Below are 23,844 nucleotides of genomic sequence, written 5' to 3' on the forward strand. Positions count from 1 at the left end.
TTGCACTGGAATGAGTAAAATACTGGTTATGGAGTTGTTACCATAAAGTTGATGGCACTCTTTGCACGCCTATTGCTCCATCCATCAGACACTAGAGACATGTGAAGCGTTTGCACAGTAAGAACATCTACACTCATTTTCACATCATCTACTTAGACACCCTGCAAGCCATATCCTACCTGGTACTTTGTAAACTGGATGTAACTAGAGAAAAAAAATTCTAGCATATAAGGATTTTCAATATACAAGATGGTATATATAGTTGGCATAAATACCTGTGGCAAACGTGCTGTCAAATTTGTTTTTCTGGTCATGGGATATTCTATCCAAAAATCTTTTTAATACCAATTTAATGAACGGCTGAAGTAGTTATTCCAGGAGTAGTCATTTTCAATGCTGATGCAGATGGACTAGCAAAATTCTTATTAGAAGCTAATGAAAATGAAGCTAACTCCATTTCTTCATCACCCATATCACTGCCTTAATCAAAAGAGTCTGTGCTTTGTGCTGATCCTGCCAAAGACTAAAAAGGAGAATGCACAGACGAAAACACATTTTGATACAGACCAGCTTTCCCTTTCTTGCTGTTCGACAACCTATCTTTGACAGCAGTTGGACACATATCACGAAAATTCAGTGTGTCACAATGGCAGAAGAACAGAACTTCCACATAGCCATGTTCATGTCTAGTGAAACATTTTCACACAAATGGTTTTGACTTTCCCCGACTCTGCTTAATGCCTTATGTCACTGCTTTTAATGTTTCACTACTTCTGGAATGCTCTCTAGATTGAAATATAAGATATTTCACAATCAAGCAGTAGGTATTCAATTCAATTTCTAACTGCTGCTGTTCCAAAAGATTCCAGCCAATCAACATGTTTTCATACATCCCGCCCAGTCCCTCCCAGGACCCTTACAGACTCTGAGATCATATGGAGGGAGAGGAGTCTGGTGACCTCTCCTCCTTGCCGAAAACACAATGGACTCATAAGTAAGAGCAGAAGGCAGTGCAGGAAAGGAGGGGCTTCTACAGCATTAGCATAGACCTTTTCATAATATCTGCAAGGTTTGGCTGGAGAGATGTGTGCCTACACGAGCATGATGGTGGTGGTGGGTGTTATGAAGGGAATTTTTGTCGAAAGGGCCAAGTGAGGTTCATTTATACGGTCAGTTAATGTGGCTTGCTTGCCTTGTTATGGGCAGAAGAGATGTTGGGGGGTGTGGTTAAGAGCTGTGATACTTTTTTCTTAAAGGAGATGTTTAATCATTGTGCATCTTTTCTCTTTGTGTTGGGAGTTTAATGACTGTGAATCCTCCTCCTCCCTTCTGAGTTAATTGTTGTAGTCATTTTAGATTGTAAACTATTTGTCTTTGGCCTTGTTTAATGTGCTTTGTAAATCACCATGTACATCGATACCCTGGTATACAAATAGTGATATATGTACATATGATGTTTGTTTTAGAAGATTCTAGCCAATCAAAATATTCCACTTTCAATTAGTTCACCTTTTCCCCAACAGGTGCTGTTAGCACATAGTAAAGTGAGTGATTGACATTTAGGTCATGTCTACATTACTACTTATGTCGGCAAAACTATGTTGCTCAGAGTATCCAAGCACGAGGGCTCCATTGCTGCTACCCCCAATGACACAACTTTTATTGTGTCTTTTGACCTTCTGTGGGCACATTTGGTACCCCAGAACCTGCCCCCGATGATATTATCCCCCTAATGAATTCTATACCAGCCAATGAGATTATGAGGTGTTTGACACTTAGCAAATAGTTTATTCATCAACATGAAACAGAAGCTGAATGACATGATTTCCTTGAACAATATAGCAGTTAATAGATCACAAGAATTGCTTTATTCAGGCAAAGCAAAGCATCATCACACAAACCACGCTATACACACCATGGAATTTGATCTTTGGACATAGAATAATTAGAGCTGGTAACTGATGCTTAGTTTTCCCAAGTGTCTAGGTTACCCTGAAATCCTTTAGCCTGCTACTGAAGAAAACAAATATTATAAACCTCCTTGTGTTATACAACTAGCCTACCCAGCAGCCTAAATGTTGTTTGGTGATGAGTTTGACATTTTGCATGTAGTCCTGTCTCTGTGAAATTATTTCTACCACAAAAAAAAGTGCTTTACATACAATACCCCCACAAACAGAATAAAGAACAAGAAAATAAACAGCTCCATCCAATATCTATCATTAGTGATAAGCAATTTTTATGCATTTTCCTCCTCCTTGTATGATACTGCACTTTGTTACCCCAGTCCAACTCCAGCCACAGAAAAGACAAAAGAATATGAGACAGCCAAGTAAACTTATAAAAAGAAGTTACCATGTTTATTCAAATGTATTTTTTTACTGCTGCCTTCCTAAACTGTCAGAGAGATCTCAGGGCACAGTACTGGTCCTTCAGAACTGGTATAGGTTGTTAGAACTTTGGTTTTGAGACAAAAGTGATGTTTATCAGAATAAATTGGCTCTTCACCAGCCACTTAATGATTAACATTTTAATCACCCTATTAAAATGTCAGTTATTAAGCAATTAAAGTTATTTAAGTATTAAGTGTTTAGCTGCAGTCCAGAAGTAGCAAGACTCTGGAGACAGACCTTGGTGCATCACAGAAAGAACTGAAGCCCAGGGTTAATTTGGAGAAGTTGGCAAGCAGGGAGAATAAAGCTCTGAACTTTCATGTGTAAGTATCTTTGGCAGCTTGCAGATCTACCACAGTCCAGTGAAGGGGTGCTGCCCTGCACCTGTAGTAGAGGCAGGAGAACGGGCTTGGGGGCAGGAAGCACAGAAGGAGCCAGAGAGGGTATGTCTATACTGCATAGTCAACACAGGGTCAGACTAAGGTTTAAGCCCAAGCCCCACTACTGTCCACACACAAATCAGTCTGATTTGGGCCAGAAAGCTCAGGATCATGGCTCCAGCATGGTACAAGGCTGAACCCAAGTCCCTGCTATCATGCAGGTCCAAGCCCAGACATTTTGCATTGTGGATGCTCTTGAAGTCCAGGTTGCCAGATGCGGGTCTGGAAAGTCTGCCCATCACCTGCTACAACTCCTGTGTTTCCCAGCCCTCCCATCCCAACATTTCCAGCTCAATTTCCAGGAACCAGAATCAACGTCTCAATTCTACCAGGGGAGGGAGGCACCCTCCAACTCGCTCTCCTCAGGCATACAGTGTCCTTGTCCCCCTCTCCCCCCTCCCGGAAAAGGCAGATCATAGTGGGCTCCTTGTGCAGGGGGCCATGAAAAACAAGCGGTTGAAATGATTGAAAATGGCCATGGGACTAGTCATAAGTGCAGACCTCACCCACCTGACAGTGGCCACCGCTGCCCTCAAACAGACTGCCAAATTGGCTCTTCACATGCAAAATACCTTGCAGGGACTGATTAAAACTATAACTGAGGCCGACAACCGACACTGGATTTGGTGTGCTCCCAGCTCCAACACTATGTAACCCAACAACTCTGTATCATAGGCATGCTATATTTCTGTGTATGTAAAAGGCCAATAGTAGTAACCCTAGCCACCGTGTCAGAGGGAGGGTGTGTCAAGGTTTTTCCCCCACTTTGAACTTTAGCGTCCAAAAAGTGGGGACCTGCATGGACCCTTCTATGCTTAATTCCTAGCTTAGATCTGATAACGCTGCCACCAGCCAAAATATAGTGTTTGGCACACTTTCTGTCCCCCCAAAAACCTTCCCTGGGGAACCCAAGACCCAAACCCCTTGGGTCTTAAAACAAGGAGAAATAAACCATCCCCCCTCCTTTCCCCTCCCTGGGTTACCCTGAGAGGCTACACTGATCCAAACTCCTCGGATCTTAAAACAAAGAGGAATTAACCTTTCCCCCTGTCCTTTTCCCCCACCAATCCCTGGTGAGTTCAGACCCAATCCCCTTGGGTCTTAAAACAAGGAAAAAATCAATCAGGTTCTTAAAAAAGAAAGCTTTTAATTAAAGAAAGAAAAGGTAAAAATTATCTCTGTAAAATCAGGATGGTAAATGCTTACAGGGTATTCAGATTCATATAGACTAGAGGGACTTTCCCACCCTCCCATCAGCCTGAGATTCAAAGTTACAGCAAACAGAGGTAAAAATCCTTCCTGCAAAATACACATTTACAAGTTAAGAAAACAAACATAAGACTAATCCGCCTTTCCTGGCTATACTTACTATTTTGAAACATGAGAGACTGATTCAGAAAGATTGGAGAAAACCTGGGTATACGTCTGGTTCCTCTTAGCCCCAAGAGCGAACAACGAACAAAACAAACAGCACAAACAAAGACTTTCCTCTACCAAGGTTTGAAAATATCTTGTCCCCCGATTGGTCCTCTGGTCAGGTGTCAGCCAGGTTCACTGAGCTTCTTAACCCTTTACAGATAAAAGAGACATTAACCCTTAACCATCTGTTTATGACAGGGTGAAAACCGAAATGGTGACCTCCTCATAACAAAATATTGATTCGGGGTCAAGGGGGAGGACTGTCACAGGCCCAAGGACTCCCTCCCTCAGGGGGGTCCCCTGGGAAGGCAGATCAGCATTATATATTGCTAACGCTGTTGCAAGCATCACAGGGCATTTTGGGAAGGGTCAAAGGTGTGAGTGAGTGTCGAATGGGAGATTCCTTTGCAGGCCGCGAGAAGCCAGAGGGGGAAGAAGGAAGAGAGCAGAGAACAGGTTAACTCAACCTTGCAGCTAGCTAGCTCAGTCTGATAATAAGACGCTATGCTGGCCCTAGTCCAAGGTCATGGAAATCGGCAGCAGTGTTTCTCTCTCACTCAGCCACCAACAGCCATGAAAAAAGAAAAAGTACACAGAAACAGGGTTGCAGAGATGAAAAACACAGGCAAGATGATGGGGGTGGGAGAGGGAAGCAGAGCTATGCATCCCTGGAGCTGGTGTGTTTTGGGGAAAGCTGAGAAGGCCATAGAAAGCCAGTTTGGACTGGTACAAAGAGCACCAGGAACAAAGGGCCCTGAACAAAAACCCTCCCAAGAGTCAAAGCAAGTTGGAGATTACTGCAGACCTCAGATGATCTGGGCCCAGGACAGAACTCCTGTCCACCCTTCCCCCTCTTCTTCTTACATTACCCCAGGCTTGGCCAGCCTCAGGCAGAACATATGGAAGTATGAAAGCGGGTTAGGGCTTGAGGCACTAATGCTTTCTTCCTTCCTCTGACTGATGTGGGGAGCGCCCATCACTCTCCACTGTTATTTTATTAATAAGGCTTTAAAACTTAGACCCTTGGTGTGTTTCGTCATCTCTTCCCCAAAAGATCATGTGGCCTCAGCCTGATCATCTGACACCTCAGGGAGATTGGTAACAGAAATCTGTCACAGGGCAACAAGAGCTTTCAGTGCCACTCCAAAGGACGTCTGTGCTGGCCAGTGTTTTTTGTGTGAATAAAATAAAGCCCACTGATAGAAAGTGTCATCTTTGGACCTTGAATGGAAGCAGCCCCTTTGAAAGAGTAGAAAATGTAATTTTGTATCATGGTCAGACAATCTGCTCTTTCATTTTCCTTTCAAAGCCCTTCCAGTTCTGCCTGGAGGACCTCCAACAACAGTCAAGGAAAAGAGAGTCTGAGATGAGATTCTTGATAAAGTCAATCAGCAGATTGTGCACCAGAAAGATAAAGATTCAAGAAAGGTAATGAGAGTGAGAGAGGCTGCACAGCGTGAGGATAAACGGGCAGCACAGTTTTTGGAGCATGACTACGGGTACAGGGAGGAAGACAGAGTGCAGCAGAAGTAGCTGTTTGAGTGGTTGCTTGCACTCACGGCCACCAGCCTGCAGGCTCCAGTGCCAGCTCCACTGCTGTCTTCAATTCCTGCTCCGGCCTCACAGCTGAGTTCCCTCCACATGACCACATCCTACAGACTGTGCAGTTTGGACAATTCAGGGGGTGCCTGGACCATGTCATAGGCAATAAACACTAGCACATGGAATGGTCAAATGTGCCTTGTGCAACCCTTGACTCCAGTCCAGTTGCAACTCACATGTGCATATCACCCTAGAAAGACCAGAGATAATAGGAATGGGGGACACCTAGCAACAACTGTCCATTTCATTTGCTAACATGCACTGTTCACCGGTTTTGTGCTCTTTGATTATTGTGTCATATGTTTGGATGGTAGCTGGTCCACTACTGTGGTTTTTACATTGCCATTTCGTATTTAAATACATTTAAGTGTTGAATTTGCACCTAGGGCTTCTTTAGTTTTATTTTATGTAATGAAGTTGAACTTCATCACAATAAACTTCATACATTAATTCAGTGAATGTCATCACAGTAATCCATAAGCTGTGGGTCAAAGTACATGGCCAATTTCTATGAACTGCATAAAAAAATCTCTATGCATGTAAGCATAGTGATCAGTACCCTGTGTCTAGAGGTACATTAAATGTATTTACAAAGTTCATAATACATAAATGTCCCAGAGCTGCCTCACACCCAGAAACAGCACAATTACAAATACCATTGCATTCCCTCATGCTTGGGACTGTGCAAAACACCCATGTGGGTGCACAGAGCATCCCTGATTTCTGTTGTGTATGTGGCTCCTGACCCAGTAATGACAGGTGTATTTTCTAGCTGTGTGTAACAGCTCAGCAATGTCTTGAGTCATTCATAGCAAAAGGGTTCTCCAAAACACTGCAAGCCACAATAATGCAGACGACACCGACATTCAAATGATTCTGAAGACAGCACCAATAGGATTTCAATCTGCCAAATGCACATTCCATCATCACCCTACAGCTACTGAGCGTACAGTTGAACCATCTTTTGTCAGGGCCTCTGAAATCAGCATTCAGTTTCTTAAGTCGCGGCACAACGGGGTAAGCAGGGGCTTCTAGAATTACAGTGGAGATAGTAACTACATTTATAACAATATCATTCATTGGGAATAATGTCCCAGCTTGTCCATGAAGGGAAAGTGCCAATCTCTGGCATCAGATACCTTGCCAGTGAATCCCATTAGTACGTATGGACTATGAAAAGAGTGGCAAAGAACCCACCCCCCCCAACTGATCTTTCACCTAAGCTGACAAAGGACATGAGCACTTTGGACATTGCAGAAAATCCTGACCAGAGAGGTTCAAAGATTCATAGACTCTAGGACTGGAAGGGACCTCGAGAGGTCATCGAGTCCAGTCCCCTGCCCTCATGGCAGGACCAAATACTGTCTAGACCATCCCTGATAGACATTTATCTAATCTACTCTTAAATATCTCCAAAAACGGAGATTCCACAATCTCCCTAGGCAATTTATTCCAGTGTTTAACTACCCTGACAGTTATGAACTTTTTCCTAATGTCCAACCTAAATCTCCCTTGCTGCAGTTTAAGCCCATTGCTTTTTGTTCTATCATTAGAGGCTAAGGTGAACAAGTTTTCTCCCTCCTCCTGATGACACCCTTTTAGATACCTGAAAACTGCTATTATGTCCCCTCTCAGTCTTCTCTTTTCCAAACTAAATAAACCCAATTCTTTCAGCCTTCCTTCATAAGTCATGTTCTCAAGACCTTTAATCATTCTTGTTGCTCTTCTCTGGACCCTCTCCAATTTCTCCACATCTTCTGGTCAGGTCTGTTAGTGGGGCAGCAATTTGGCTGTAGTGTGGTACAAATCGCCTGTAATATCCGGCCAAGCCTAAGAAGGATTGGACCTGTTTCTTTGACGTTGGGACAGGCCAATTTTGGATAGCATCCACCTTAGCCTATAGGGGATTTATTGTTCCTTGACCCACCTGGTGTCCAAGGTAAGTCACTCTGTTTTGGCCTATTTGACACTTTTTAGCCTTAACATTTAGTCCGGCCTGCCTGATGCGCTCGAAGACTTCTTCCAGGTGTTAGCCCCCTTCTGTTTCTGGCCTTGGTTTAAAAAAGTTTATAATCGTTCATGCGTTCCTTAGGAATTTCAGCCACCATCTCTGCTAAGGGTCCACTGAGCTGTGGTCTCAGCTCTATCATGTACTGGTCTGTAGAGATGATGTACCCAAGGCAGGCCCTTTTGAAATTTTTCTAAGCAGGCCTCAGTATCATCACCTGCCTTGCAGGTGGGGAATTTTCTGGGATGGGAAGTAGTACCTGGAGAAGGGTTGTTAGGGTTGGCTGGTACATCTTGCTTAGCCCTTGTTAACTCCTGTGCATGCTTCTGGGCCTCCCTCTGGATCTCCAAAGCCCTATGGTGGTCAGCCTCTTTGGTTTTTTTCTTCTTTTTCCCTCTCCATAGCTCTTTTGTGCGCAGCCTCAGCCCTGGCCATCTCTGTGTCATGTTCCTTTTGGCTCTCCTCAGCCTGGAGTTCGGCTAATTCTAGCTGCTGCTGTTTTTTTTTTTCTTTGCCTGACAGTTCCCCACGGTCTACCTTAGCTATCTGAGACGGGAGGGGGAAACAGTTTGGGATCTTTGGTTACTGTAATGTGACTTTTTAGGGGAAAAAAACAAGTAAAACCAGTTTTTGTGACTTGCCTTGGCAATATGTTAATAACCCTCCAGTAATCACAGCTAGAGCTTCCCTTCTAACAAAAAGCCCTCTGTTAGAATCTCTTATCTGTTTGCCTTCAGGGTCTCTCTCCTTCACTGCTTCCCCAGCATCTCAAAGAAGGAAAAAAAAATCTAGTTTTGGTTCCTAAGAAATCCCTCACCGCTGCTCACCATGTCAAGGTTCCTTCCTCACTCTGAACTTTAGGGTACAGATGTGGGGGACCTGCATAAGAAGCTCTAAGCTCAATTACCAGCTTAGATCTGGTCTGGCTGCCACCATTCACAAGCACTCCCTTCCTTGGGTAGCCTTGAGAAACTTCACCAATTTCCTGGTGAACACAGATCCAAACCCCTTGGATCTTAAAACAAGGAAAAAAATCACTCAGGTATTAAGAAAAAAGGCTTTTAATTAAAGAAAAGAAAGGTAAAAGAAAATGCTCTGGGAGAGATTAGCATACCAGCTACTCTCACAGACAACAGATTCAAAACACAGAGGATGTTCCCCTGGGCAAAAACTTAGTACACCAATGAAAATACCCAAATACCCAATTTTATTCTACCTCTAATTGCACAAGACAGGTTACAAAGAAATATACATAAACCTATTTATTCCTTTCTAAAACTTATTACGCTGATAAGAGGCTGGTTCCTTGATCTTTTTCACTCCGGCTGAAATTGAAAACTAACAAAGGAAAAAAAACCTTCCTTCCTTTTGAAACATCTTGTTCCCCCATTGGTTCCTCTGGTCAGGTGTCAGCTAGGCTAGGTGAATTTCTTAACCCGTTACAGGTAAAAGAGGCATTAACCCTTAACTATCTGTTTATGACTAGTGTGTTGCAGGCAGGCTGCTGGGGTCTGAGCATTGAACCAGGGATTAAACACAGACATTCAGCGCATGCCTATATGCGTCTGGAAGCGTCCAGTCGAGAGCTACAGCAGCAGAGGATGTTGAGGCACCCATCAGGGAGTGACAACCCCCCACTGATCTGGATTGAATCCTAGAATGGACGAACCCGCCAAAGAAAGGTCAGCCTTCATCACCCATGCAGGGGTGTACTAATTTAATGTGCTTCCTTTTGGGCTGCGAAATGCACCCGCCACCTTCCAAAGACTTGTAGATGGTCTCCTAGCAGGATTGGGAGAATCTGCAGTTGCCTACCTCGATGATGTGGCCATTTTTTCTGATTCATGGGCAGAACACTTCACAAAGCTTCACCGAAACCCTCCTCCCCCCACCAGTTGACTTGCCAATGCCAAAGTGGTGAGCTACACGGATGTAGGAGCCAGGTATAGCCAGCTTCCGATGGCTATTGGGACCTGCTTCATGATCGGCTTGTGTCCTTGTACTAGAGGGCCAGGGCAAGCTGATCGCTAACTTCTAGAAACATCTGCTGCTTCATGTGAAAATTCTGACACCCCTGCATGTCCACATGAAGATGTGATCCCACCACTTTGTGCTTATGGTTTGCTCCAGAAGAACTGATCTATATCTAGGGATGGGCACTCATGACAAGGCATGAGCAGCATCAGGTGTGGGTGTGGCTGCGGCTGCCATGTCAGTACCCTCCTCCAAAAGGTGCCTTTTGCAAGTTCTAGCCTGATGCTGAAATGTCCACCAGCATGACACAGATGCTCTACTTGATTCCTAAAACAGAAGTCAAAAGTATGAGCTGGAGAAGTTCTGCTTGCAGACTGGGATCCATGTTGACAACTTCAGCTGCTGGGAGTGTTTGGACCCCAAAATATGGCTGGGCTCTAACCAATTCTCATTAAGTCCTGGAGCTAGTTAAGTCCCCCCCAGTATCCTATGAACCAAGCCCTAGAGTGACTACAGAGGGCAACAGCATTAGGAACCCAGGGAAACACCCCCACGCAGGAGGTCTGACTCAGGTCTGTGTAGTGCAGCATGGACATGTCAGCATAGTTGCAAGGCCTGGCTTTGAAATGCAGTGTGGATGTGCAAGTGTAGGCTTGAAAAAACAGGCTACAGGCATGGGTGCCACAGACCCAGGTTTACTATGCAGTGTAGACATAGCCAGAAAAGGGCTAGTTAGAGCCAGCACTAGCTGAGGTCAAAAGCAGGTGCCTAGAAGGCTGACAAGACAAGACTACATCAAAGGAAAAAAACAGGCAATATTTACTATATATAGCCAAAGGAATCAAGGCTGGATATGAGTCTGGAAAACTGGGCTGTGAACAGAGATGGTTAAAATAGTCATACCTATAGTTCAGATTGCTAAGACAAATTCAAGGGAAGCATATCACACATTTGGGGGAAATTCTTAACATTAATCTATGGAAATCACAGGCCAAAATTAACACCAATCATAAACACAGCCAGGTCACCAGCTGATGGAAATCACTCTAGCTGCTTTGAAATTGCTTTACATCAACTGAGGATCTGGCCCCAATTCACAAACAAAAACACACACACACACACACACACACACTTATGTAGCAAAATTCTCAGTGGCCACTCACCAAATTTTAATACTCCTGAACAAATATGGCAACTAGAGCAGGAACATTTAAAAAGCTGATTCCCGCTGTAGTTATTACTGGATACAATGGTATTCTCCATTTTAAGTATAGGAAACAGTCTCTGAACCCTGTAACACACTTCTGAAACTGGAGTGAGCTTTTTGAACGCACTCAATGTATTTTTTCTATAGGATCAAGCTTGATGGTTTGTTATAACATTAACAGTTCTTGTTTTCTTACATAATGACTATTTACACAATCTGATATAAGAGTTGTTTGATCTGTTTGTCAAGTACACCTTTGTTTCTAGTGATTGGGATACAGTAGGGATACATGCAATTATTTTGCTTAGTAAGAGATTACAATTTAGAGATGCTTACACAAGTGGTCTTGAATTGTTAAAGATTTTTGTTTGTGGAGCTTGTACATGGCTTGTGTGGAAGGTCAAACTTTTTACAAGTTTTGGATGATTAATTCAAGTATTAAAATTTGTATAATACACAATTCTGAGAAAAAAGATACGAGTTGGTTCATTTACGATAGGTCTACTCTTATGGGAGCACATGGAGTACATATTCTGCATACTCAGGTATAAATAGCAGTGTAGAGTGAGACCTTCCCTAGGTGCGTAGAGTGCCTAACACACCTGAATCATAGGGTATATACACCTTACATGTCTCTCTATACACTCAAGCAGTGCCTCCCATATCATCTATACTACTATTTTAGTATTTAGCAGTATAGTGGCCTGCTGCCTCCTTGCTGCTAGAACCTTTCCCTGCTGCAATGAAAGACTAGCAGGAAGAGGCTCCAGCAGCTCCCCAGAGACTTTCTCTGCTACCTCCCCATTGCCAGAGCCTTTCACTGCTGTGTACAGCTACACACTGCACCGAGCATAGTAACAGTCTGTCTTTTATGGGAGGGTGTAGCTACACATACCCTACGCATTGCTGCAAGTGTAGGCAAAGGGTGCAGACATCGTAATTAGAGTATTTTGTTACAGAGGCAGAGTTAAGGGTGCTTGAATTCAGCGCAAAATTTAGAAATGTTTAATGGAGTAAGTGCACAAACTGTGTTAAAGTTGAATTGTTTATGTAACCATAGTGTGTGATTTCCAGAGTTTAATGTTTAGGGTTTTTTGGGGGTAGGGTGCGGGGGGGATATAAATGTGTTCAATAGAATATAGTCTCATGTGCTTAAGTGAAATTTACATTTTTTGTTCTGAATTACACTAATTCTATTCAGAGATATGCAGTCCAATTATTTCACTGTTTCAGTTAAATTCCTAATGCATACATGTCCACATCACATCACTGTAAACCACAACTGGCACCTTGGATATCAGTGATGAAACAGATCACAGACTGAATACTAAGTCTTGAGACTTGCTCAGGTATGACTGCCATAATCTTTGAAAATACCCTTGGGGCCAAGGATAGGCTGAAGGTGAGTACCTGCTGCTACTGGTAGTGGTTCATGATTGAACACGAATCAAAGAAACGTTTTATGAGAAGGGTGAACTGCCACATGAAAATATGAGACGAAGGACAAGAGTTGCAAAGCAATCTCTGGAGTCTAGAGAGGGAATTATGGCTGCAAGGGTCACCATCTTGAACTTCTGTTGTTTCGCATATTTGTTCAGATGTCTGAGGACTAGTGTTGGCCTCCACCCTTTCTGGGAACCAGAAAGTACTTGGGAGTAAAATCCCTTTATCCTGTGCTGCACCTAAATGTAGAATAGAGTAAAATCTCATATCAGGAATTGATCATGACATAGGCCCCTGAAGGTGAAAAAAACAGTTACTAATTTTTTTTAACTGTTGCTCTTCGAGATGTGTTGCTCATGTCCATTCCACATTAAGTGTGCCTATGCCGTGTGCACTACTGCCTGAGATTTCCCCCTCATAAGCGTGTGCACTATTGCCTGAGATTTCCCCCTCATTAGTATCAGTTGTGCCAGCTCTAGTGTCTCTGGTGCCATGTGCTTATGCGCCCATACAAGGGGCACTACTGGCTCCACACGCTCAGTTCCTTCTTGCCGTCTAACTCCCAACAGAGGGATAGAAGGTGGCTTGTGAAATGAACATGAGCAATGCTTCTCAAAGAACATGTTACAGAAATATTAGTAACCGTTTTTTCCTTCAAGTGCTTGATCATGGCCATTCCACGATAGGTGACTCACAAGCCGTACCCAAGGAGATGAGTTTGGACTTCATGGACATGTCAGGTTTGGGAGAGCTGCGTTGCAGACCACATCATCTCAAGTCTGTTGGGTGATGGCATAGCGAGAGAAGTATGTACTTATGACCAGGTTGCAGCCCTGCAGATTGGAGCGGGACCTGGGCAAGAAACATTGCCGAAGAAGCCTGGGCTCTTGTGGAATGAGTAGTCAAGATGGCCAGAGGTGGAATGTTCACCTCTTCGTAGGATGCCCAAATGCAGGTGGTTATCCAGGATGAGATTCTCTAGGCTGAAACCAGGAGGCCTTTCATCCTCACTGCTATTGCCATAAAGAGGTGCATGGATCTACGCAACGGTTAAGATTTCTGATGCAGAAGGTGAGGGCGCACTTAACATCCAAACAGTGAAGCCGCTGCTCTTCCAAATTCATGTTTGGCTTCGGAAAGAAAACTATCAGGAAGATGGCTTGGCTGGTATGGAACAGCAAGACCACCTTTGACAGGAAGGCCAGATGGGGGTGTGGCTGAGCCTTGCCGAACACATTGTATGGTGGTTCTGACATATAAGGGTCAGGAGAGAAACAGCACAGGGCACAATGCTAGCAGCTCAAAGGGAGGGCCTGTGAGTTTCAATAGGACAAGGTTTAAATCCCACAGGGGAATTGGTTTGTGGAACCTGAGGGTAAAGCCTCCCTAACCCTTTAAGAAAGTGGACTGTCAGGTCATGAGAGAAAACTGACCTCCTGCCCACAGGTGGGTGGAAGGTCAAAATTGCTGTTAGGTGCACCTTGATAGAAGCAATGAACAAGCCTTGCTGTTTTAGGTGGAGCAGGTAATCCAAAACAGATTGAAGGGAAGACTGACTTGGAGAGACCATATCGAGAAATGCTTCCATTTTGCAAGATAAGTAGCCCTTGTAAATGGCTTCCTACTTCCCAGCAAAATCTGGTGGACTTGTTCCCAAAATAGGTTTGCTCTTCCGGTTCAGCCATGGAGTTTCCATGCAGTTAGGTAAAAGACGAGGTTCAGGTGGAGAAAATGACTGTGGTCCTGTGAGGTCAGGACCAGGCAGAGTGGGAATGGTGGTGGGAGTGCTACTGATAGGTCTAGCAGGGTGCCAAACCAGTGCTGGTGTAGCCACGCTGAGGATATACCTCTCACATTGTCCCGCTAGATTTTCAGAAGGGCCTTGTAAACCAGAGGTACTGAAGGAAATGCACAGAATAGGAGCTTTGTCCATAAAAGCAGGCAAGCGAAAGGGAGCCTGGGCTGTACCTGTGCAGCGAGCAAAACTGATGCCATTTCCTGTTATGACTGGTGGCAAAAAGAGAGAGAACCCTCCCCCAGCAATCTTTGGAAAATGAAATTGGTGACATCTGGGTGAAGGGACCATTTATCGTCAGAGGAGAAAGTTCTGTTGAGGTTATCTGCCAGAGTGTTCTGAGTTCCTGGAAGATGGAAAGCCTTGAGGTGGATAGAGTTCTTCATGCAGAAATCTCAGATTGATGGCCTCCTGACGCAGGATGGAGAAGTGTGCTCCTCCCTGATTTTTGATGCAACACATGGCCGTGGTGTTGTCCATCAGTACTCACACTACTTTGTGTGTAAACTGGGGGAGAAACACTTGACAAACTAAGTGGACCACTTTTGAGCTCCCCGATGTTTATGTGGAGGGAGAGCTCTTCTGGGGACTGCAGGTCCTGTGTTCTGAAGTAATCAAGGTGGATTTCCCAGCCTAAGTCTGAAGCGTCCGACACCAGGAACATTGACTGCTTGGGAGGAACAAAGGGAATGCCTGCCATTGCTGATAGGAAGGTCCTTCCAACCACGAAGAGTTGCAAGGATTGAGGCTGGAACCATAAGCGCTGAATTCAAGTGGTGTCTATTCAGTGAGCGCACTGAAGCTAACCACATCTGTAGGGGCCTGAGGTGCAGTCTTGCATGAGGTACCACAAACACATGAGGCCATGTATCTCAGGGGATTAAGGCAAACCCAGGCTGTTGTGACTGGGTGGACCATGACCCTGGATATCAGGTCCAACATTGTCTGGAATCGAACCTCTGGAAAGCAGATTCTGATGTGGGTCAAGTCTAGTACCTCAGTGATAAAACTATTCTCTGTACTGGAATGAGAGTCTACTTTTGTTTATCAACAGGCCCAGAGCTCTGAAGGTAGTTTGGACCAGGGTGACGCTGTTTCTTTACTTGAGTGTCTGAGTGGCCCTTAATCAGCCAGTTGTCGAGGTATGGGTAGACTTGGACTCCTCGCCTTCTGGAGGAAGACCACTACCACTGCCATGCATTTTGTAAAGAGCCAGGGGCTGCAGATAGGCCAAAATGGGAGGACAGTGACTTAGTAATGGGTCTGGTTTACTATAAACTTGAGGAATCTTCTGTGGCCTTGAAAGACTGAAATGTGAAAATAAGCGTCCTTCAAGTCAAAAGTGGCGTACCAATCCTGTGGATCCAGGGAGGGAACGATGGAGGCCAGGAAAACTGTGAAACTTATTTCTTGAGATAACTGTTGAGGCGGTGCAAGTCCATGATGGGGCAAAGACCCCTCCTCCCCTTGGCCTTTGAGATTAGGAAACAGAGGGACTAAAACCCCTTCGCTCTCAAGCTTTGAGGCACCTCTTCCACAGACCCCACCCATAGGAGAGTTTGTACCTCCTGACTTAGGAGTTGCTCATGAGAACAGTGTCTGAAGATGGATGTGGATAAGGGGTGAATGGGAAGGGGAGGGATGAAAACTGAAGGCCAAAACCTGCACTGTATTTGGTACCCAGCAGTCCAACGTAATGAGAAACCATGATGAGCTGAAGTGGGAAAGTTGGTCCAAAACCAATGGGGATGTGAATCTCAGGATCCGGAACAGGAACTGGTATAGCGCCCTTGGGTGCACCTTCAAAAGGCCTGCTTGGGTCCTCCGGAGTACCTATGCGACCCCAGCAGGAAAACCGAGTCTTGAAATGTCAACAGGGAGTCCCACAAGTTTTAAATATATCTCCCCAGAAAGGATTGCTGGTTTGAGATATGCAGCTGTAGTCCACCCGTTGAATAATTTTTTCTCCCAAACAGATTCAGTTTCTTTGCATTGTTTTGTTTGGTCCTATCTATCCCTCTCATGGGCTGCCACTAGAAGTAGGGACCCAGGAGGGTGCAAGTACATGTACTTGTACCCTTTGGCTGGTACACAGTATTACTTTTCAGCCCTTTTCCAAGTGGGAAGGAGAGAAGATGGAGTCTGCCACAGGGCACTGACTGGACCCCATTATAGCTTCGTTAATGGGCAGAGCCCACCATAGATGGAGCTGCTGCAGCCAGAATGACCGTGAGGCTGTGGGATGATTCCTGGAGCTCCTCAACCTCTAGACCCAGGTTAATCACAATCCTGTTTAGAAGCTCCTGATGGGCTCTAAAGTCATCTTCCAGCACCAAGTCACTTGGTCCCGAGACAGCACCATATGGGAAAAGGAAGAGGCCTGTACTGGAGGATGAGCCTCCTCCTCTTCTTCAGTCTCAATTCTCACTGTTGGGCCCAAGGCCTGTGTATCAGTACTGGGTTTGGTATCAGAATCAGGTTCCGGTGCCTAGCAAAGTGGTGTGGGGGCCCATCTCTTGGAAGTAACCAAGTATGATTGGTGAGATGACAGACCCAGTACCTGGGGAACCCCTCATGGGTTCCAGATCAGCCACTGCATAGGCCACTGACCACTGGGCCAGGTACTGGCAGAGGGGACCTGCACAGGGGTCTGGTGGTATGTAGGATGGATACTGATGGTGGCCCTTGGGATGAGTGTAGGCCTCCACCTCAGGCTCTGACAAAGAGTCCTCCCATGATGACCACATGGGAGCGGTACTCTTCACTTCTGCCGTTTGATGCCAAGAGTATGGGGACTGGTGCCACAGATGACCTTGCAGAAGAAAGTAGGGTTGGCTTGCCCCGGAAGATACCGAGGACCCAGTGCCGGGAAGGAGTTCAGAGCACCATGCTCTCTCCTGCTCAGGCACACCGGAGCCAGCAGTTGTCCAATCAGAGTCGGTGGTACTGGGAGCGGTAAGTCTCTGGACACTGCAAAGGCCTCCAGGATAGAAGGCATCATGATTTCCGCTGGCGCAGCAATGACATCCTGGCATCAGTAGAGGGTCCCACAAAGGACTCAACTACTCTCTGGGTGAAGTCAATGGTGCTGCCAAGGGACCGGAGGGGGAGGGAAAGAGGGGGCTTGGGAGTGGCCCAATGCAGGTCACACTCCCCTGCCTTCCCCTTGATTGCCTTTCTTTGGCATTGTAGAGTGCAAAGCGTTGCTTTTTATAGTTCTTCAGGCACCAAAGATAGAGAACAGTGCAGGGAAACGCACAGGGCCCTGGGAGCTTTGCACTGATGCGGAAGTATCTGGTGCTGAATCCAAGTGGCTTGGATCCGATGTTGGTCTAAGAGCGGCTTCCGTTAGGATAGCCCTCTGTCTAGCCTCTCTCTCTTTCTTCCTATAAGGCTTAAAGTCCCAACAAATCTGACAGCACCCTCTGATGTGACTCTGCCCCAGATACTTCAGACAACTGGGGTGTGGGTCGCTCCAAAGGCACAAGGTTTGAAGCCTAGGGAATGCCTGGCCCCCTCTGTAATGAAGTAGGGGACTAATACTATTTACAATATTTATACCACAGCTATACTTAGACTAAAACTAAGATACAGAGAAGAAAACCACTGAAAAATACCTTGCCAAAACAAGGGGAGATGTTCCAGCAACTGTCATGGGTGGTAAGAAGGAATTGAGAGGGTGCGGAGCTGGCTGTGCTCCTTATACTGGCGCATAAGCATGCAGAACCAGAGGGTGCTAGAGCCGACCCGACATACCACTGTGGGAAAAATCTCCAGCAGCAATGTGCACACATCTAATGTGGAACAGACATGAGCAAGAACTCGAAGAACCACCAGATGTTATGGCTTCCAACATGTATTTGGCCAATGTTATGCTCTCCCATGCGGCTTGAAATTCAGACAGATGGTATCCAAAAGAGGAATGGCAGGTAGGACAGTCTAGCAGTAAGTCCTGGTCGACTGGATAGTTGAGACTCTGACCAAGCCATCAACACTGGTGCTTGGAAGACACTGATGACTGAGGAAAAAGTAGCTGTGACAGAAGCTGGCAGCTCTTTGTTGGTCGGTGGCTTGGGCGGCCTACAGAAATTAGAAAATGGGCTGGACAAAACCTCTGTGCAGTCTGAGACCTGCTAAATCATCTTATGTTCAGAGGTATATAGATCCTGAGGTATTTGAGCATGGTCCTCAAGTCTTTAGAGAATGTGAAGTGAGACACTGGTAGACTGAACAAACAGTTCATCGTCGTCAAAAGGAAGGTCTTCAACAGTACTTTGTAACTCTCTAGGGAAATCAGAAAGCTGCAGCCAAGATGCTTGTGGCATCACAATTATGGTGGATGTGCATTGTGCTGCAGTACCATTAACATTTAAAGAGATCTGTAACATTGTTTTTGCCAAAAGCTGACCTTCCTGTAAGATAGCCTTGAATTGCTCCCATGCTTCTCTGAAGGTGTTCATTACAAGAATTAAATTTCTTGTAGTTTAAATAATATTTTGACATAAGTACCTGGAGATTCTTCACTCAAAACTGTAGTGGGGCTGAGTAGAACTTATGATCAAAAGAGGTCAAGTTTCTTGTGGTCTTTGGAGTAAGGGATAGACTTAAAATTGTGTTGTCTACCACATTCATTGACAGCTTCTATTACCAAAGAGTTCAGTATAGGGTAAGAAAATAAGAACTTGGAATCCCTGCTGGGACCCAGTACTTTTTATCTGCATGCTTGTAAGTTGGAGTCTGTCAGATGGTTTATAGCAGGCTCCTGCAAAGCTTCATTGGCGGGGATGGCTACCTGTATAGAGGCCGAGGTGTGTAAAATGTCCAGGGGCTTATGGTGGGAATCCTGGACTTCCTGTAATGGAATTTGAAGCACATAGGCAATACATTTCATCAGCTCTTGAAACATCCTAAGCTGATCTGCCATGGAAGGAGGTTAACGCATGACAGCTTCATCTGGTGATGAAATATTAATATCACCTCTCTGTCAGCCCTTGCCTCCTGCACCTCAAAAGTCTCCTTCGCTGGTTAGAAGAATGCCTCTGTCGATGCCGACCTAAATTGTTATCAGTAAATGGGCCAAGGATCCCAACAAGGCCACTAGTGCATAGTAGGAGCAGCCTCTGCTGATCATACCAAGGGGGTGGAAGCTGAGGTCTGGTATCCTTCACAGTATCAGTACATGTAGGTTAATTATGCCTTCTGGAATATACAGAAGAACCCTATACTAAAATTTGTGAGTCAGAGGGGCTCTCCTCAACGTATTCCAGGGGAGGTGTTAACTATTTGCCCAGTATGGTTGAAGTCAGTAAGACTGCCTCAATGACAAATGTGGAGCTGATGACCTAGCAGACTGCAGTACCACATGATGATTGGTACCAGTAAGTAACAGATTTTGGCTCAGTGGAGACCAGGAGGTCTTTAGAGTATTAAACTCCTGCAATACCGATGGTATATTGGTGGAAATTTGATGATTTCCTTTGGAGGCCAGTTTCGGTATTGATGGTACAGACAACCCTGATATGAGAAAGATCAGGGTCAAATGCCACTGGTACTGCTGCAATACATGATGGTGGTACAGGTACCGAAGGATAACTGAGTCTGAGAACACAGCTATTAGCCTAGGTTCGGTTATCTATAGTTGAAGAGGTCCTCAGTACTGAATCCTGTTGCAAGGTATTGCTCTTAGAATATGCTTTAGAAACCTTCATGGTAGCAAAGCCATTCAAAGCCTCAGGGACCCTTTGAGACCTGAGGTCTCCAGGACCTTCTTGCAGATGGAGATCAACATTTTATAGTGGAACACAGGTGCTCTTTTTATTGGTGGTCAAAGGCTTCGATAATACAGCTCTCTAACCTGAAGGTACTGTCACAGAAGCTCCCTCTCCCAAGGCTTTTGGTGAGACATTCCCAGAGGTTGAGGATGACACTTGCATACTTGAATCTCCAGAGATGCTCAGTGAGTGTTGTCTTGAGATAGATGAAGCACTAGTGGTACTGGAAGCTCTGTGTACAGGGAGGTCCTTGGTACATGGGTCAGAAGCTGATCTTAATACTTGCTCCACCATTAAAAGTTTAAATTTGACCTTTCTGGTCTTCTGAGATCTGGCCTTGAAAGATGAGCAAATCTTGCACTTACTAGGGCCGTGATTATCTCTCAAACAAAGGAGCACCAAGGATGCCCATCACTTATTGAGACTGGCTCCAGCCAGAAACATACCTCTTAAAACCCAGGGATGCTGCAATACAGCAGAATAATCAATGGTGGAAGGGTGCATGCACCCCTGAAATGGAGCACCTATAGGGACACTACTCAAAGAAGGTAAATATTACTAAGTAGTTATGCAATATATTATCAATATTATTCAGTTTAACAATGATTATTCCACTGAATAGTCAAATGCTGAGTTTAGGTATTATTTGTGAGTTTGCAAACCAGTTTTAGGTGTTTTTTTGTAAATGCATGCATATAAAAAAGGATTTAGTAGATTAAACAGTTTAATGCAAAAGCTTCTACAAGCTTGTTAAAAATAAAAACCTCAAATTGTCTGATTTTTTCCTTCTCTTAATTCTGCACAAGCCAGTAATTTTTGTCAAGTTAAAATAATCCATAGATAATGGATAGGAAAAACAAAACTGCAAATCTACTCTTTACTACAAAAATCAAGGTCACAGTTTCATGTTTAATGGGGAATCACTTCAAGTATACAATATTTCAAACATCCAGAAACTGTTTAAGAGGTATAAGTTAGTGAAACAAAAATGCAGGAAATCCAAAACTTATCTTTGACCTTTTCATCCTAAAGAATAGGGTCACATGACTAAACTGACAGCATCTCTCATTTGGGTAGGAAACTTTCGCAGAGAGTTAAAATGGCCAAATGAACAGCAACTGAAATATAAGACATGAAGCAACTTCCAAAATAATAAATGGCAATGACTGATTGAACACCATGGCAGCAAAACGTCTTCCTTTTTAAAGGTAGAGGATCTTGGGCAACTACATACTGCTGAACGGAGTGCCAAGGTAGCACAAAGGAAGTTAGTGCAAGGGCAATCCTCTTTTGTTAAAAATAATTTTTGAGCACATGCTAGTTACTCTATTTCCCATATGAAACTATTTTTAAGGAATCTTTTTCTGTATTAGGAAAGCTTTCCATTATTTTGTTTGCTGACCATTAATATCATTGTATTAATTTTTTTAAGTTGCAGTGTTTGATGCTCACAGGATATTGTATATTTAAACTTACACAAGATCCCGCTCCATATAAATATTGTATTTACATTCCACAGGTCCATTGTGTTAAAATGTTTTTGGAATTTCTCCAGTATATTTTGAAGGACAAGCAAAATTATTAATCACTTAAAAGGTCAAAGATAAGTTCGACCTGATGAATTGAAACAAAAGGCTTTGAAGGAATTTTCAATCAAGAAAACCAGTGTTCTTTGCAATATCTGACATTTTCCTACAGTCATTTGTAAAATAGTTAAAGGAATGTTATCATAGTCAATATTAAACCCATGTATTTTTTCAGGTCTTCAGCTAAGCATAGTGCACAGCAAACAAAGAGCAGAACTTCAGTTTCCAGTGTATAATGAATGTTAAAGTCATTTAATAAACTTTAGCTTTTATTTGCGTATTTCACTGTTACGTATCCCACTGTAGTGCTGTGACAACAAATCACATCTGTGTACTGGAGCATACATCAACAGTATGATGTAATTTTACTTATACCATTGCTATAATATTTAGCTTTTTGAAGAAGACATAAGCATACACTATGGCCACACCAAATAATTTTCTGGGTTTTTCTCTTTGATAACCTTCACTTTTGTCAGCAATACTTTATCCACTTTAGTTTTAGTTTTCAAGTTACTGAAAAATCACAGAAAAATAGCTATAAAGGAATAGCTACTAGGAGTTACCTCACAGGCACTGATATGGCAAACATCTATTTTAAGGGTTAATGAAATGGCATTAGTATCACATTGACAAAGCTGTTCGAAAACAACTGCCAACTTTGTCCCAATGGGAAAATGCCCTCTTTTACTAGCATCTTAAGAAAAAAAAATTCAGAAAGTTATTTATTTTGGCCCTGCTATGTCACAAAGTCAGTCATACAAAGACCTATGCATTAAACCTAAAATGATAGTTTTAAAAGCCCTTCTATTAAAACAAAAATGTCATGCATTTTTGATCAATTATGTAGCTGTTTTAAAACTGTTGTAAGACCATACTGTATATATTAGCTTTTATACTGCTAATGCACAACTAACAGCAAACTTGATTAGATTAACACAAATCTGTCTTAATTACACCATTATATCACACTAAAGAGACAAAATGCCACAAGATTGGCAGAAACATTTAATTCTGAGCACTCAAACGGCAGGATAATTGTGTGTTGTAACCCTTCACATTTAGGAAAAAAACCAAAATCCTGCAGTCTCACTTTACAAACAAAAGTTCTGCTGTAAAATATTAAGTGGGAGGGAAACTATATACCATCTATAACACAGAGTAACTTATACAACTAGTATAAGGCAAACAAAGGCAAACAAAACTTCTAAATAAAATATCAAAATACTCATAGCTACTGAAGCACAAATGCTGCATTAAATACAGTCAGGATTTAAGACAATGCACTAGTGACTAGTTAATAAAAAGGACAAAAAAAATAGGAAAGTTACTACAGTTAGTAACCTATGTCTAAAAAAAAACACAACGGGGAAAAAAATAAGCTAATTATTTTTTTAAATCAGAGCACAATTTCCATTTGTGGTATCTTTACATCCATAATTTGTCTGATACTGCACATCCATTAAAGTTTAGAACTTCACAGAAGAAGTAAGTTCTCTTTCTGCAAAATTGATCTTCCATCTGTTTTTTGGATGTTTTAAAACAGACATTATTATGAATAAAAGAGAGTCAGGCAACAAATGGACTCCTATTATCACTTTCTGTCTTAACACTGACATCAGACATTTTTAAAAGTTATCGTAATCCTTTTTGTCTTTTTTCCCTTCTGCTTCAAACCCATCGACCCCATCACTGTCTCTTCTCCTTTTACGATTGTTATGAATGTTGAAACGTTGGTTCATCTGTGGCAATGGATCCATTCCTAGAACTTTGTGTATTTGACGGAATGCAAGGAGTCTCAGTGCAAACTGGTAACAGAGGGGAGAGGGGGGAAAACAAAACAAAAACCTTTTATCAGAAACAAATGTTAAACCTAAATATGACAGTGGAGGCAGTTAACATTTTTCATAAACCACATTTTAAAAAATAAATCAAAGTTTATTAAATGTATCTACAGTAATCCTTTTCAATCCAATATAGTTTTAAGTTTAAACAGATACAGTCATTTAGACAGACAAGAGACAGACAAGCGTGAACACCCTTGCAAGTACAAAAGGCTGAAACTGCAGTAATCCTTTTCCTAATCTTGGCAGTAGCAACAGCTAATCTTAAATCCACATCTTAGTTTATGACAAAGTACCCTTTGTGCCATAAAGCTGACTTAAAACTGCACCAAAATGTACAGTTGGAATACTTTCCCCACAAG

At 43.4% G+C, this 23,844-nt stretch overlaps 1 protein-coding gene and 1 long non-coding RNA gene across 3 annotated transcripts in view; both read right to left on the reverse strand.

Annotated features, from left to right (window-relative positions):
- Positions 1-1,765: 1,765 nt before the first annotated feature.
- On the reverse strand, positions 1,766-12,903 carry LOC127047015 (uncharacterized). Its single transcript, XR_007773267.1, has 2 exons — positions 10,082-12,903; positions 1,766-6,044 (listed from the first exon to the last, which is right to left on the reverse strand). It is a non-coding gene; the product is annotated as an uncharacterized LOC127047015 (long non-coding RNA).
- An 8,038-nt stretch (positions 12,904-20,941) lies between these two features.
- Positions 20,942-23,844, reverse strand: part of ZFR (zinc finger RNA binding protein) — a 52,387-nt gene continuing 49,484 nt past the window's right edge. For both annotated transcript variants that reach the window (XM_050944664.1, XM_050944663.1), the window contains exon 20: positions 20,942-23,446. In XM_050944664.1, coding sequence (XP_050800621.1) covers positions 23,267-23,446 — 180 coding nt within the window. In that variant the 3' untranslated portion in view covers positions 20,942-23,266. The remainder of the gene's footprint in view (positions 23,447-23,844) is intronic.

The sequence above is a fragment of the Gopherus flavomarginatus genome, chromosome 3 (genome assembly GCF_025201925.1).
Source record: "Gopherus flavomarginatus isolate rGopFla2 chromosome 3, rGopFla2.mat.asm, whole genome shotgun sequence".
NCBI lineage: Eukaryota > Metazoa > Chordata > Testudines > Testudinidae > Gopherus > Gopherus flavomarginatus.